Genomic DNA, 16269 nt, shown 5'->3' with positions numbered 1-16269 from the left:
CCACACTGAACACATCACCTCCCCTCCCCCCCACACTGAGACACATCACCTCCCCTCCCCCCACACTGAGACATATCACCTCCCCCCCCCACACTGAGACACATCACCTTCCCCCCCCACACACTGAGACACATCACCTCCCCCCCACACACTGAGACACATCACCCTCCCTCCCCCCCACACACTGAGACACATCACCTCCCCCCCCGCCACACTGAACACATCACCTCCCCTCCCCCCCACACTGAGACACATCACCTCCCCCCCCACACTGAGACATATCACCTCCCCCTCCCCACACTGAGACACATCACCTTCCCCCCCCACACACTGAGACACATCACCTCCCCCCATCCACCCCACACACTGAGACACATCGCCTCCCCCCCTCCCCCCCCACACTGAGACATACACATCCCCCCTCCACCCCACACACTGAGACACATCACCTCCCCCCCCACACACTGCGACACAGCGCCTCCCCCCCACACACTGAGACACACACATCCCCCCTCCCCCTCCACACTGAGGCACATCACCTCCCCTCCTCCCCCCCCACACTGAGAGATATCACTTCCTCCCCTCACCCCCCCCTCCCCCCCCACACTGAGACACACACATTACTCCCCCATCCCCCCAGCATGATAAGTTGAATCTGATCACAAATACAAATACCTGATTGGCCCTAATCCAGCTCTCTTTGGGGTTGGTGCATTTTGTCTCAGCGATTTATTGGTATGAAATATGTTTCCTCTTTTTGCCCCCAGTGTCAGATTTGGGCACACCCAGGCCCGACACAGCTGCATACTAAAGCTCCCTCTGCCTCACCCCAACAACGTGTCTGTACGTTGGCTTAGATATTGAGCAGCTAAATACAATCTGGTTTGTAGTAGATATGGGATCTGCCTACCGGTGTAGGCAGGGATGCCCCAGGAGGATATCGTAGGGTAAATCGTGCCCTATGGCACTGCCAATGCCTCCCGTGCAGTCCACACATACCAGAAAATCATGGAGCCATAGAAATCCGCTCAGTACCAGGGCTATGGGTCCACCAAATTATCAATAATTCAACAATAAGTCTCACTCAGAGACTCCAGTCATCTTGTATAATCCTTGCCACTGGACCGAGACCTAGCTCTGTCAAGCCCGTGTGGTGGCTGGTGTGCAACGGCCATCACACGTTAAAAAAATCCATGCACAGACATCTTCCACCCTTCAACATGTAGTTCAGGACCTGGAATATTAGGTCCTTCATTGAAACACCTGTGAACTCATCCTTTTTTGGTGTGGAAGCAAGTCATCCTCGTTTCGAGGGACTGCCTATGATGATCACACAGAGAGAATATGATGATATCTGGTCAAGAAAAGTTGGAGGGGTAATAATTCTTAGGCCATAATGTTGAGGTAGTTTTACATTGCGCCGAGTTCAGATGTTTTATTATGTCTGTTGAAGGTTTCACACAAGCTCATCCATTTTTGCCTGCTCCCAATGCATGCTCCACCATCTGTAGTTCAGCACCTGTACTGTCGATACCTCTTATACCCCACCAGCCACTGGGTGGGATAGTGTGTCTCCTTTCCGGTCAGTTTACCTTTATGGGCGGTTCTGTTGCTCTCGACCCACAGTTTCAGGAGTCGCTGGATGGTGATCAGGACTGGGAGCCCCAGCCTGCTGTCTCTTTTCTTCTCCTTAACCCGGGGCATCAAGACTAATTGTACCAACATTATCAGCATCCCGAGTGAGATTAGCTCGTCCAGCCCAGAATGTGGATCAAACCTGAGAACATTCCACTTCTTATCAATGAGCTACATCCTGTGCAGGAGGCAATTGAACCACCTTGCCCCGATGACCATATTGTGGCCATGTGAGGCCACGGGGTGTTCTCACTCACATGGGCACAAGTGCAAAATGGCTTCACCTGGCAAAGCAGCCCAGTGGTAAACCCAGAGTTTGGCATCGGAAAAGCTCATGGCATCTTTGTGGCCTATCTACTTGGTCCCAGCGGTTGAAAAATAGTGCACTATTCAACTTAAGAAGCCCAACACCTTCTAGGACAAGTAGGTCCACTTGATTGGCAGCCCATCCACCACCATAAACAACCATCATCATCATAGGCGGTCCCTCGAATGAGGATGACTTGCTTCCACATGAGTTCACAGATGTTTCAACGAAGAACACGATATTCCAGTCCTGAACTCCAATCGAAGGGGTGAAAGATGCCTGTGCGTGAATTTTTTTAACGTGAGGTGACCGTTGCACATCAGCCACCACACAGGCCTTTATCCAGTGGCAAGGGTTAACCAGGACGATTGGAGACCTGCTCTGCTGCACGGACCTAGTGCACAGACATATCGCAGTGTGGGCTGGCCCGTGCTGGCCCTGGGCCCTCGGCTCTTCTGGGCCCATAAATAACCACTTCCACCATTATAGGCATACTGTGGCTGCAGTGTGTAGTATCTACAGGGTGCACTGCAGCAACTCACCAAGGCTTCTTCAACAGCACCTTCCAAACCTGTGACCTCGACCACCTGGAAGGACAGAGGCAGCAGGTGCATGGGAACACCATCACCCCCAAGTTCCCCTCCAAAGCGCACACTAGGCCAACTTGCATATATATCGCTCGGTCAAAACCCTGGATCTCCCTACCTAACAGCACTGTGGGAGAACCTTCACCACATGGACTGCAGCAGTTCAAGAAGGCGGCTCACCACCACCTTCTCAAGGGCAACTAGCGATGGGCAATTAATGCTGGCCTTGCCAGCAATGCCCACATCCCAAGAATGAATATATTTTTTTTGACTTCTCAAAACCCTCAGTTGCTTTCTTGGCCAAGTATCTACCCTGCCCCCTCTTGACACTCATCTGTTTCATAGAATCATAGAAATTTACAGCACGGAAGGAGGCCATTTCAGTCCATCGTGTCCGTGCCGGCCGATAAAGTGTTATCCAACCTGATCCCACTTTCCAGCTCTCGGTCCGTAGCCCTGTAGGTTACGGCACTCTGGGCCCAAGTTTCGGGCCGCACCTAGAACGGTGCAGCCCCGACCTGAACGCCTGTTTTTCGCGCCACAAAGTGCACCTGAAAAAAACTTCCAGATTCTCCGGCTCCTTGCTGGTCCTCTGGCCCTTGGCGCGGTGCAGCACGAGCTGTGGGGGGCGGATCCAGGTCCCTGCACTGAAAACAGTGCCGGGACCTCTGCACATGCGCGCTACAGTAGGCGCGCAAGTGCAATAGCTCCAGGCGCCCAAAACTGTGTGGGCGGGGCCCGAAGCACGCAGCCCCTAGCCCTGGCCAAATGGCCTCACTGGGGCTGCGTGAATAAGGCTCCTCCCACGCCCAGCTCCTGCTTCCTCCGGACCCGACCCGACTTGACTCCCGCCACCACCCCCCCCCACCGGACCGCCCCCCCCCCCCCCGACCCGACCTCCGCTTCCCCCGCTCCCGAACTTCCCCCCTCCTCCCCGACCGACCTCCGCTCCCGACCGATCTCCCGATCCCCCGACACGACCTCCGCTTCTCCCGCTCCCGACCGATCTCCTCCCCCCCCGACCGACCTCCGCTCCCGACCGATCTCCTCCCCCCCCCGACCGATCTTCCCCCCCCTCCCCCGACCGATCTGCCCCCCCCCCGACCGATCTCCGACCCCCCCCGACCGATCTCCGCCCCACCCCCCCCGACCGACCCTCCCTCCCCTCCGTCCCGACCCGCGCTCACCCAGATCCGCGCTCCCGACCCCCCCGGACCCCGGACCCGACGCCACCTACCTGTCAATCCAGTAAGTCTAAGCTCGAAGTCTTGGGCCCGGCCCGTTCAGCCTCCCTCTCCTTTCTTTCTCTCTCTCTCTCCCTTCTCTCTCCCTCTCTCTCTTCCCCCCTTCTCTCCCCCCTTCCCCTCCCTCCCTTCTCTTCCCCCCTCCCCTCCCTCCCTCCCTTCTCTCACCCCTCCTCCTCCCTCCCTCCCTTCTCTCACCCCCTCCCATCCCTCCCTCCCTTCTCAACTCCCTCCCCTCAACTCCCCTCCCTCACTTGTCACCCCCCTCCCCGCCCACCCCCTCTTCCCCACTCCACCACCCCTCCTCCCCTCCACCCCTCCACCCCTCCACCCCTCCTCCCCATCCTCCCCCTCCCCTCCACCTCTCGCTGTCAGAAACACAGACACTGACAGACAGAGAGTGAGAGACACAGACAGAGAGAGATAGAGACACTGACAGAGACACACTGGGGGGGGGGGGCATCCCAGCACGCTGTTGGAGGGCTCCCGGTGCTGCAGTCGGTAAGTAGAAAATGTTTTATTTATTGATTTAAAAAAAAAATTATTTCTTATTAATTTTTTTTGATTAGTTTATTGGTTGATTTATTGATGTTTTTATCATTTATTATTGATGATGGCTCTTTATTTGTAAAACTGAAGTGTTTAACGTTTGTAAACTTCCCTTTAAACCCCCCCCCCATTCCCTACGCCTGATTTGTAACGTACGCCTGATTTTCTAAAGTGTAGACAAGGTTTTTTCGAGCGTACAAAAATCTTCACTTACTCCATTCTAAGTTAGTTTGGAGTAAGTTTTCACTGCCTAAACTTTGAAAACAGGCGTAACTGGCCGGACACGCCCCCTTTTGAAAAAGAAATTCTGTTCCAAAGTGAAACTGTTCTAACTGACTAGAACTGGAGCAAACTAAATGCCGAGAATTTGAATTTCTAAGACACTCCGTTCTACACCAGTTGCTCCAAAAAATCAGGAGCAACTGAGGCCGAAACTTGGGCCCTTGAAGTGCACATCCAAGTACCCTTTTAAATGTGGACAGGCAGTGAGTTCCAGACCCCCACCACCCTCTGGGTGAAGACATTTCCCCTCCTATCTCCTCTAAACCTCTTACCAATTTCTTTAACTCAATATCCCCTGGTTGTTGACCCCTCTGCTAAGGGAAACAGGTCCTTCCTATCCACTCTATCCAGGCCCCGCATAATTTTATACACCTCAATCAAGTCTCCCCTCAGCCTCCTCAGTTGCAAAGAAAACAATCCCAGCCTATCCAATCTTTCTTCGTAGCTAAATTTCTCCAGTCCAGGCAACATCCTGGTCCATCTCCTCTGCGCCCTCTCTAGTGTTTGTTGTTTAATGTGACCGAAAGTTTGCTGAGGTCTCGCTTCCCTTCCGCAGGACCAAAGCGCTGGTGCTGGAGCTGCTGGCCGCAGTATGCTTGGTGCGCGGAGGACATGACATCATCCTCTCAGCCTTTGAGAACTTCAAGGAGGTAGGAAACTTTGCCGGCCATTTCCTGTAAGGTGGGCAGTGATGGTTTATGGGTCACAAATGTGCCAACGTGTTTGTCTGCTCGGATCAAATCTAATTTCACAACCTGTCAGACGTGCAAACAGGGTCCACTGCTAAATATTCTGGGGCAGGAGCACAGTTCTCCAATCTCTTATCTGGGGGCTGCATTGGTGTGAAATGTGATTTAGGCGTGCTTGGTGTTGATTGCATTTATATAGCATCTTTCATTAGCACCTCTTCCAACAGTGCCATGGGATCTTTCATGTCCATTTGGACAGGCAGACAGTTTCATCATAGGCAGTCGCTCGGAATCGACGAAGACTTGCTTCCACTCTAAAAATTAGTCCTTAGGTGACTGTACAGTCCAAATCGAGAACCACAGTCTCTGTCACAGGTGGGACAGACAGTCATTGAGGGAAAGGGTGGGTGGAATTGATTTGCCGCACGCTCCTTCCGCTGCCTGCGCTTGGTTTCTGCATGCTCTCGGCGACGAGACTTGAGGTGCTCAGCGCTCTCCCGGATGCACTTCCTCCACTTAGGGCGGTCTTTGGCCAGGGACTCCCAGGTGTCAGTGAGGATGTTGCACTTTATCAGGGAGGCTTTGGCTGCTCATCGGAAGAATGGTACCTCCAACAACGCGGCACTCCCTCGGTAGAGCACTATCGAGGCTAGTCACAGTGTGGATGGATACAGCTTCCTAAAATGGTGAATTTCATCTTTTAAATACTTGAAGGAGAAAAAATTGCAGGGACCTGGGGAAAGTACGGGGGAGTGGGACTAACTGGATGTCTCTATCGGAAGAGCCGGTGCAGACTCAATGAGCTAAATGACCTCCTTCCTTCTGTGTTGTACTATTCTATGATTCTTTGACTAGTGTCCTATAGCGTTTCACAGCCAATAGATTGCTTTTGAAGTGTGGTCACTGTTGGTTTGCAGGGAATTGCAGCAGCAAAATCCCACAAAAAGCAATGAGACGAATGATGAATTAATCTGTTTTAATGATGTTGATTGAGAGATAAATGTTGGCCAGGACACCAGGAGGACTCTTCAGCTCCTCTTCCAACAGTGCTGTAGATTCTTTTATGAACAGACAAACGTTGTAACATCTCATCGGAAGGATGGCACCTCCAACAGTGCAGCACTCCCTCGGTACTGCACTATCTACGCTAATCACAGCGTGGATGCGTACACCTTCCTAAAGAAGTGGGTGTCACCTTTGCCTTGGGGACCAGTAGTGACCCTGCCAAACAGCACTGCCCCCCCCCCACCCCCCAATTATCAAGATCCATGATGAGGCCTTGGTTAGTGTGGACCATTTTTCATATCTCAGGAGCCTACTGTCAACAAGGGCCGATGTCGATGACGAAGTCCAACACCGCCTCCAGTGTGCCACTGCAGCCTTTGGTCACTTGAGGAAGGGAGTGTTTGGGGACCAGGACCTCAAACCCGGCACCAAGCTAATGGTCTACACAGCAGTGGTAATACCCGCCCTCCTATATGGCTCAGGGACGTGGACTATGTACAGCAGGCACCTGAAAGCGCTGGAGAAGTACCACCAACGCTGCCTCCGCAAGATCCTGCAAATCCATTGGCAGGATAGGCACACCAACGTCAGTCAGTGTTCTCGCTCAGGCCAACATGCCCAGCATCGAAGCATTGACCACGCTCGATCAGCTCCAGTGGCTGGGCCACATCGTCCGCATGCCCGACACTAGACTCCAAAAACAAGCGTTCTACTCAGAGCTCCGACATGGCAAGCGAGTCCCAGGTGGGTAGAGGAAACGCTTCAAAGCCTCCTTGAAAATGTCCAATATCCCCACCGGCACCTGGGAATCCCTGGCCCAAGACCACTCAAAGTGGAGCAGAAACAGCCGAGAAGGCGCCGAACACCTCGAGTCTCTTCACGGGAGCACGGGGAAGCCAAGCGCAAATAGCGGAAGGAGCGCACGACAACTCAAGCCCCCCACCCACCCGTCCCTCCAACCACCCTCTGCCCCACCTGTGACAGAGACTGCAGGCCCCGCATTGGTCTCTGCAGTCACCTGAGAACTCATTAGTGTGGAAGCAAGTCATCCTCGACTTCGAGGGACTGCCTCAGAAGAGAAGTAGTGCTCCACTGGTAAATATAAATCCCTTCCCATCCCAGTCCATCTCTGAAGCCCAGCAATGCAGTGTCCCCAGTCGCAGATCATCCCCCAACAAATGTTTCTGTGCCTTACGTCATTGGCTTGACTGAGATTTCACCTTGTGAAGACGAGAGAGAAGACCTTTTTGTGAATTGTGACTTGCAAGCTGTCCACGCGCAAGCATGCAAGTCTTGCTATGCTGCCCTGGAATCTAACCTTAATATTAAACAGGGTGGATCAGACCACACAGAGAGGGCTGTGTCTCTGGTATGCAGTTGTGGGATATAAAAAGCCCACGAGCCGTTCGGCAGCACACTGAGCCTTTCAGTCTGCAGACACCAAAACACAAGCGCACATCCCTCAGGTACTGCGTCGCCCATTTGGAAAGGTTCCAGGCCTGTCGTGGTGAGCTGCCTTTTGCAGTTGCTCAGGGCCAGTTGTGGCCGTTAGTCAGTTAGTGGTCGGAATGATGAGCTTGCAGTCAGCTGTTTGACACACTGAGAATGTGCACCACACACACAGCCAGTATTTCCATCCTCGAGCTGCGAGACTCACCACGGCGAAGGATTCCTGTGAACCACGGGGTCATTCTCCATTCTCCACCCTTGACCTCTGGAATCAGCCTTTTGCCAAATATTGACATTTGTTCAGTCACATTAAAGCTAGTCGCTGTTAACAGGTGGAGATTATGCAGACTGGCCGCCTCCAAATGCTTTTCCTGCCCTGACACTGCGCATCAGGTTTTTATCCAGTGTCCCGTGTGATAGAGAGAATGCGGGGTTCCGTGTGATAGAGAGAGTGCGGGGTTCCGCGTGATAGAGAGAGTGCGGGGTTCCGCGTGATAGAGAGAGTGCGGGGTTCCGTGTGATAGAGAGAGTGCGGGGTTCCGTGTGATAGAGACAGTGCGGGGTTCCGTGTGATAGAGAGAGTGCGGGGTTCCGTGTGATAGAGAGAGTGCGGGGTTCCGTGTGATAGAGAGAGTGCGGGGTTCCGTGTGATAGAGACAGTGCGGGGTTCCGTGTGATAGAGAGAGTGCGGGGTTCCGTGTGATAGAGAGAGTGCGGGGTTCCGTGTGATAGAGAGAGTGCGGGGTTCCGTGTGATAGAGACAGTGCGGGGTCCCGTGTGATAGAGAGAGTGCGGGGTTCCGTGTGATAGAGAGAGTGCGGGGTTCCGTGTGATAGAGAGAGTGCGGGGTTCCGTGTGATAGAGAGAGTGCGGGGTTCCGTGTGATAGAGAGAGTGCGGGGTTCCGTGTGATAGAGAGAGTGCGGGGTTCCGTGTGATAGAGACAGTGCGGGGTTCCGTGTGATAGAGAGTGTGCGGGGGGGGGGGGGTCCCCTGTGATAGAGAGAGTGCGGGGGTCCTCTGTAATAGAGAGAGTGCGGGGTCCCCTGTAATAGAGAGAGTGCGGGGGGTCCCCATGATAGAGAGTTGGGGGGGTCCTCTGTGATAGAGACAGTGCGGGGGGTCCCCTGTGATAGAGTGCGGGGGGCTCCCCTGTAATAGAGACAGTGCGGGGGCTCCCCTGTGATAGAGACAGTGCGGGGGCTCCCCTGTGATAGAGACAGTGTGGGGGCACCCCTGTGATAGAGACAGTGCGGGGGCTCCCCTGTGATAGAGACAGTGTGGGGGCTCCCCTGTGATAGAGACAGTGCGGGGGCTCCCCTGTGATAGAGACAGTGCGGGGGCTCCCCTGTGATAGAGAGCGTGCGGGGGTCCCATGTGATAGAGAGAGTGCGGGGGTCCCATGTGATAGAGAGAGTGCGGGGGTCCCATGTGATAGAGAGAGTGTGGGGGGTCCCGTGTGATAGAGAGAGTGTGGGGCGTCCCGTGTGATAGAGAGAGTGCGGGGGGACCCGTGTGATAGAGAGAGTGTGGGGGGTCCCGTGTGATAGAGAGAGTGCGGGGGGACCCGTGTGATAGAGAGAGTGTGGGGGGTCCCGTGTGATAGAGAGAGTGTGGGGCGTCCCGTGTGATAGAGAGAGTGCGGGGGGACCTCTGTGATAGAGAGAGTGCGGGGAGTCCACCCCGTGATAGAGAGAGTGCGGGGGGTCCCATGTGATAGAGAGAGTGCGGGGGGACCCGTGTGATAGAGAGAGTGTGGGGGGTCCCGTGTGATAGAGAGAGTGTGGGGCGTCCCGTGTGATAGAGAGAGTGCGGGGGGACCTCTGTGATAGAGAGAGTGCGGGGAGTCCACCCCGTGATAGAGAGAGTGCGGGGGGTCCCATGTGATAGAGAGAGTGCGGGGGGTCCCGTGTGATAGAGAGAGTGCGGGGAGTCCCCCGTGATAGAGAGAGTGCGGGGGTCCCGTGTGATAGAGAGAGTGCGGGGGGACCCCTGTGATAGAGAGAGTGCGGGGGGTCCCCCCCGTGATAGAGAGAGTGCGGGGGGTCCCTGTGATAGAGAGAGTGCGGGGGCTCCCGTGTGATAGAGAGAGTGCGGGGGCTCCCGTGTGATAGAGAGCGTGCGGGGGGACCCCTGTGATAGAGAGAGTGCGGGGGGTCCCTGTGATAGAGCGAGTGCAGGGGGTCCCATGTGATAGAGAGAGTGCGGGGGGGTCCTATGTGATAGAGAGAGTGCGGGGGCTCCCCCGTGATACACAGAGTGCGGTGGGAGGTGCGGGGCGGGGCGCTAGTGAACTTGGTGCAGTGTAATAACCGAGCCTGCCTAAAATGCCTTTTGTGAAATAATGCAGCAGCTGGCAGTTTGCAATAAGACAATCTCGCTGGAGATGGGAGCTGCAGCGATCCATGTACAGCCAGCACCTGGCCATTTCCCACATACAACTAAATCGAATGACTTGTTTGAATGACTTTGCTTTAACGATTCCCCATTTTAGAGCTGTCGTTTTCTATAACAAACTTGCATCTATGTGGCAGCTCTTCACATTGAAACATCTCAAACCTCTTCACATCCAGAAATAAGTTTGAAGTGCAGTGACGGTTGTCGGTTAAGCCAGCAGCCATGTTGCGCACGACAATTTCCTACACACAACCAATCAATGAGCAACTAATCAGCTCTTTGTTGGTATTGGCTGAGGGAATGATATTGGTTCGGAAGTCGGGAGATCTGTGGGCTTTTTGAATAGGGTTTATTTCTAGAGGGATAGAATTGAAAAGTCGCAAAGTTATGCTAAACTTGGTATCAAACCATGGTTAGACCACATTTGGAGTACTGTGTACAATTTTGGTCAGCATATTATAAGAACATAAGAAATAGGAGCAGGTGTAGGCTACCTGGCCCCTCGAGCCTGCTCCGCCATTCAATAAGATCATGGCTGATCTGATCATGGACTCAGCTCCACTTCCCTGCCCGCTCCCCATAACCCTTTATTCCCTTATCGCTCAAAAATCTGTCTATCTCCACCTTAAATACATTCAATGACCCAGCCTCCACAGCTCTCTGAGGCAGAGAATTCCACAGATTTACAACCCTCTGAGAGAAGAAATTTCTCCTCATCTCAGTGGCCCCTTATTCTGAGTCCCCTAGCTTTAATTTCCTCCATGAGTAGAAATATCCTCTCTGCATCCTTCTAGTCGAGCCCCCTCATTATCTTATATGTTTCAGTAAGATCACCTCTCATTCTTCTGAACTCCAATGTGTATAGGCCCAACCTACTCAACCTATCTTCAAAAGTCAAACTCCTCATCTCCAGAATCAACTAAGTGAACCTTAATAAAACAGATATCGAGGCACTGGAGAGGCCGCAAAAATGATTTACAAGAATGATACCAGAAATGCGATGGTATACCTATCCAGAAAGGATGAACAGGCTGGGTCTCTTTTCTCTTCAAAAGAGAAGGCTGAGGGGTGACATAACTTTAAAATTATGAAAGGTTTTGATAGAGTGGGTACAGAGACAGTCTTCCCATTTGTGGGGAAGAACATAACTAGAGGCCATTAATATAAGATGGTCACCAAGAAATCAAATAAGGAATTCAGAAGGAACTTCTTTACCCAGAGAGTGGTGAGAATGCACCACAAGGGGTAGTTGAGGCGAATAGCATAGATGCATTTAAAAGGAAGCTGGATAAACACACGAGGGAGAAGGGAATAGAGGGTGATGCCGATAGATTTAGAGGAAAGACGGGAGGAGGCTCGAGTGGAGCATAAACGCCGGCATGGATTGGTTGGGCCGAATGGCCTGTTTCTATGCCGTATATCCTATGAATAGTCCATGAGATCTTTAATGTCCACCTGAACAGGTAGATGGAGCCATGGTTTTATGTGTCACCTGAACAACACATTCCCTTATTACTGCACTGGAGTATTCACTTAAATGATGTGCTCACGGACGTGTGTTAGATTCTCACTCGTAGGGCCATGGTCGTATCGCGGTATGTTCCTGGACCAGTGTCTACAGGCCTGGATCAATACTCCAGGGAATGTGAGTATAAATCCCACCATGGTAATTTGTGAATTTGAACTCTGGAAGTAAAATGCCAGTATCAGTAAAAGTGACCGTGAATATGTCTGATAGTTGTAAAAACCCAACAGGTTCACGAATGTCCTTTCGTGAGGAACATCTGACACAGTCTGGCCTATATGGGACTCGAGTCCCACAGTGTGCTTGACTCTTAACTGTCATCTGAAGTGGCCAAGCAAGTCAGTCAGCTGTATCAGACTTCACAGAAAATAGGGATGGGCAATAAATGCCGGCCTTGCCAGTGATATCCGCATCCTGAGAAGGAACTTTAAAAAAACCCTTCTGACCCAGCTAAGGTAACCTTGCAATGTATCACACCCTGAGGCTGAGGTTTCACTTTGGTAAAGCAAATCGTAAATGCTGCATGTGCCGTGGTGTAAATTACAGCATACAGTCGTAGTCGATTTGTGAACAGCAAGATCCCACAAACCGAAAATGAGATAAATGATGAGTCAGTTTGTTTTTGGTGGCATCAATTAAGGCAGGAATGTTGGACAAAACACCGAGTGAACTCTCCTCCTGCCTTTGTATGGGATCAATAAACTGCCTGAACTGGCAGCTGATTGTGAGGGGGCTTGACAGGGTAGATGCAGAGAGGATGTTTCCCCTCCTGGGGGAATCTAGAACTAGGGGACATAGTTTCAGAATGAGGGGTCGACCATTTAAAACGGAGATGAGGAGGAATTTATTTTTTCCGAGGATCGTGAATCTTTGGAATTCTGTACCCCAGAGAGCTGTGGAATCTGGGTCATTGAATATATTTAAGGTGGAGTTGACAGATTTTTGAATGATAAGGGAGTCAAGGGTTATGGGGAGCGGGCAGGGAAGTGGAGTTGAGGCCATGATCAGATCAGCCATGATATTGAATGGCGGAGCAGGCTCAAGGGGCCGAATGGCCTACTCCTGCTCCTATTTCTTATGTTCTTATGAGACCTTGATTTAGTATCTTGTCTGAAGGATGGCATCTCCCACAATGCGGCACTCCCTCAGTACCGCACTGGAGTGCCAACCTAGATTACGCACTCAAGGTTCTGAAGTGGGGCTTGAACCCATGACCTCTTGGTACGGAGCTTGACAATAAATACTCTGTTGCCCTCCTTGGCTATGACAGTACCAGCAATTCACTTGGGACCCTGACCATAAGTCAGAACATATACATGATCATTTACAGAAATATCGCATGACACAACTGTGCGATCGTGATACCCTTGCTGATTTTATCTTCCATATTCAACATGATTATTCAAGTCAGGGTGTACAAGAGATAGCTTGGTCTTATGACCTCTCTTCATCATTAGTTCAGCAGGCGAGACCCCGGAATGTGTGACAGAAGAGTCTGCAGTGACCCTTGGGTTACTCACTTCATACTCTGCTTTATGATTTGGACAGCACGTTCTGCTTTCCCATGGGATGCAGGTTTGAACGGTGCTGACCTTATATGTTTGATACCATTGAGTTTCATGAACTCTTGAAACTCCTGACTGGTGAAGCACGATCCGTTGTCGCTAACAACGATGTCAGGCAGACCACGTGTCGCGAACATGACACTGAGATTCTCAATGGTAGCTGTGAAAGTGCTAGATGACATGATTATTATCTCTATCCACTTCGAATATGCATCCATCACAACTAAAAACATCTTCACCAGGAAGTGACCTGCAAAGTCTATGTGGATCCCGGACCATGGTTTGGACGGCCACGATCTCTGGTGCTTTGCTGAGCTGCATGCAAGTGTTGCACTGATGCACACATAATTCCAGCTCAGAGTCAATTCCCGGCCACCATACACGAGACCTGGCAATGGCTTTCATCATTATAATGCTGGGATGTGTACTATGTAGCTCACGTACAAATTTTTCTCTCCCTTTCTTGAGCATAACAACACGATTGCCCCACAGTATACAGTCCGACTGAATGGACAGTTCGTCTTTGCGATGAATGTAAGGTTTGGTCTCCTCGCATATTTGCTTGGGTATGGCAGACCAATCACCTTTGAGGATGCAACTCTTCACCACCGATAAAATCGGGTCCTGGCTGGTCCAGGTCTTAACTTGTTGAGCCGTAACAGGGGTTCCTTCACTCTCAAAAGCATCCATAATTAACAATAGGTCCGCCGGTTGTGGCGTGTCCACCTCCGGTATGGACAACGGCAGACGGCTCAAAGCATCGGCACAATTCTCGGTGCCAGGTCTATGGTGATGACATAATCATAAGCGGATAATGTCAGTGCCCACCTCCGAATGCAGGATGAAGCATTGGTATTGATACCTTTGTTTTCAGAGAACAGTGAAATGAGCGGCTTGTGATCTGTCTCCAGTTCAAACCGAAGCCCAAACAGGTACTGATGCATCTTTTTAACCCATACACACAGGCTAGTTCTTCTTTCTCTACCATGCTGTAGGCTCCTTCCTCTTTAGACAAACTTTTTGAAGCATACACGACTGGTTGAAGTTTACCCGACTCATTAGCTTGTTGGAGTAGGCAACCAATTCCATATGACGAAGCATCACAGGCCAATACTAAACATTTACATGGGTCATAATGTACCAGCAGCTTGTTAGAGTAAAGCAGATTAGTGGCTTTCTCAAAAACTCTGTCTTGAGACGCACCCCACACCTAGTTGTCGCCTTTTCTTAGCAACATGTGCAGTGGTTCTAATAAGGTGCTCAATTTAGGTAGGAAGTTACCGAAGTAGTTGAGTAGACCCAGGAACGAACGCAGCTCCGTCACATTCTGCGGCTTGGTGGCCTTGGTTTTCGCATCCGTGGGCCTGATGCCGTAAGCAGCAATTTTCCTCCCCAGGAATTCGACCTCTGGTGCCATGAAGCCACACTTCGAGTGTTTCAGTCTGAGTCCCACTTTGTCCAGACGATGTAGAACCTCTTCCAGGTTATTCAGATGTTCCTCGGAGTCAAGACCTGTGATCAGGATGTCATCTTGGAGCACGACGGTTCTGGGAACAGACTTCAGTAGACTCTCCATGCTCCTCTGAAATATTGCTGCAGCCGAGCGAATTCCAAAAGGGCACCTGTGATAAATAAACAGTCCTTTATGTGTGTTAATGCACCTAAGTCTCTTCGACGTCTCGACCAGCTCTTGTGTCATGTAGACCGACATCAAGTCTAGTTTGGTGAACGACTTCACCCCGGCTAACATTGCAAACAAGTCATCAGCCTTCGGTAACGGGTACTGATCCTGTTTCTAAACCCTGTTGATCGTAGCCTTGTAGTCTCCACAGATTCTGACTGTGCCATCACTTTTCAGCACAGGAACAATGGGGCTGGCCCATTCATTAAATTCAACCAGTGATATGATCCCTTCACGCTGGAGTCTGTCCAGTTCGATTTTGACCTTCTCCCTCATCATATATGGAACTGCCCGAGCTTTATGATGGACGGGTCTTGCATCCGAGTCCACGTGGATCTGCACCTTGGCTCCCGTGAAGTTGCCGATGCCTGATTCGAACAGAGAAGGGAACTTGCTCAGTACTATGGCACATGTATCTTTCTCCAACGTCAGCGCCTTGATGTCGTTCCAACCGCATCTGATTTTTTTCAAGCCAGATCCTGCTGAACAGGGTTGGCCCATTGCCTGGGACAATCCATAGCGGTAACTCGTGAACCGCACCGTCATACGACACTTTAATTGTGGCACTGCCAATCACCGTTATGAGTTCTTTGGTGTACATGCGCAAATTTGCATTGACTGGACTCAGACTGGGCCTCACACCCTTAATATCCCACAGCTTGTCGAATGCCCTCTGGCTCATTATCGATTGACTCGGCCCCGTGTCCAGTTCCATCGATACCGGCACCTCATTAAATTTTACATTGATCATTATCGGTTTGCTCTTATTTAGGAACGAGTACATTCCATACACATCCTCCTCTGGCATCTTGGATTGCGTATCCGGATCCGCGCTAGTCTTGATCATCATCCTCCACGTGGTGTGTCGCAGCACGCTTGCTCATCTGCAGACACTTGCGCTGGAGATGCCCCACTCTTAGACAGCCTTTGCAACTATATTGCTTAAATCAGCACTGCTGGTGCTGGTGATTTCCCCCACAACGCCAACACAGAGAAATCGGATGCATTCCCGCTGGCGGACTTTGGGCAGCCGCAGGTTTCGCGTACGCAGTCGGGTAGGCCCTGCCATGTACCGAACGCCGAATCAATCTTATTTACAGTATTTGCCAAGTTTTGATTTTTCACTGATATCGGCTTCAGACTTCTATCCATCGTCATGCATGACTGAGCGACCGTGATGGCCCTGTTCAAGTCCAATGTCTCCACGACCAATAGTTTACGCAGGATCACCTCGTGGTTGATGCTGATTACAAAGAAGTCCCACAGCATGTCTGCCAACACAGCCGCAAACTTACATGGTCCCGCTAGATGTCTCAGGTCGACAATGAATTCCGCCACATTCTGGCCCTCTGAGC

At 51.5% G+C, this 16269-nt stretch overlaps 1 protein-coding gene across 1 annotated transcript in view; it reads left to right on the top strand.

Annotated features, from left to right (window-relative positions):
* The window catches only part of LOC139233974 (formin-like protein 1), a 279898-nt gene that overhangs the window by 187582 nt on the left and 76047 nt on the right, over nucleotides 1–16269 (top strand). Inside the window, exon 10 of the mRNA XM_070864712.1 lies at nucleotides 5161–5254. Within this exon, the coding sequence (XP_070720813.1) occupies nucleotides 5161–5254 (94 nt within the window). The remainder of the gene's footprint in view (nucleotides 1–5160; nucleotides 5255–16269) is intronic.

The sequence above is a fragment of the Pristiophorus japonicus genome, chromosome 21, assembly GCF_044704955.1.
Source record: "Pristiophorus japonicus isolate sPriJap1 chromosome 21, sPriJap1.hap1, whole genome shotgun sequence".
NCBI classification, from domain to species: domain Eukaryota; kingdom Metazoa; phylum Chordata; class Chondrichthyes; family Pristiophoridae; genus Pristiophorus; species Pristiophorus japonicus.
Note: the sequence above shows the minus strand (reverse complement) of the source record. Positions and strands in the feature narration are given on the sequence as shown.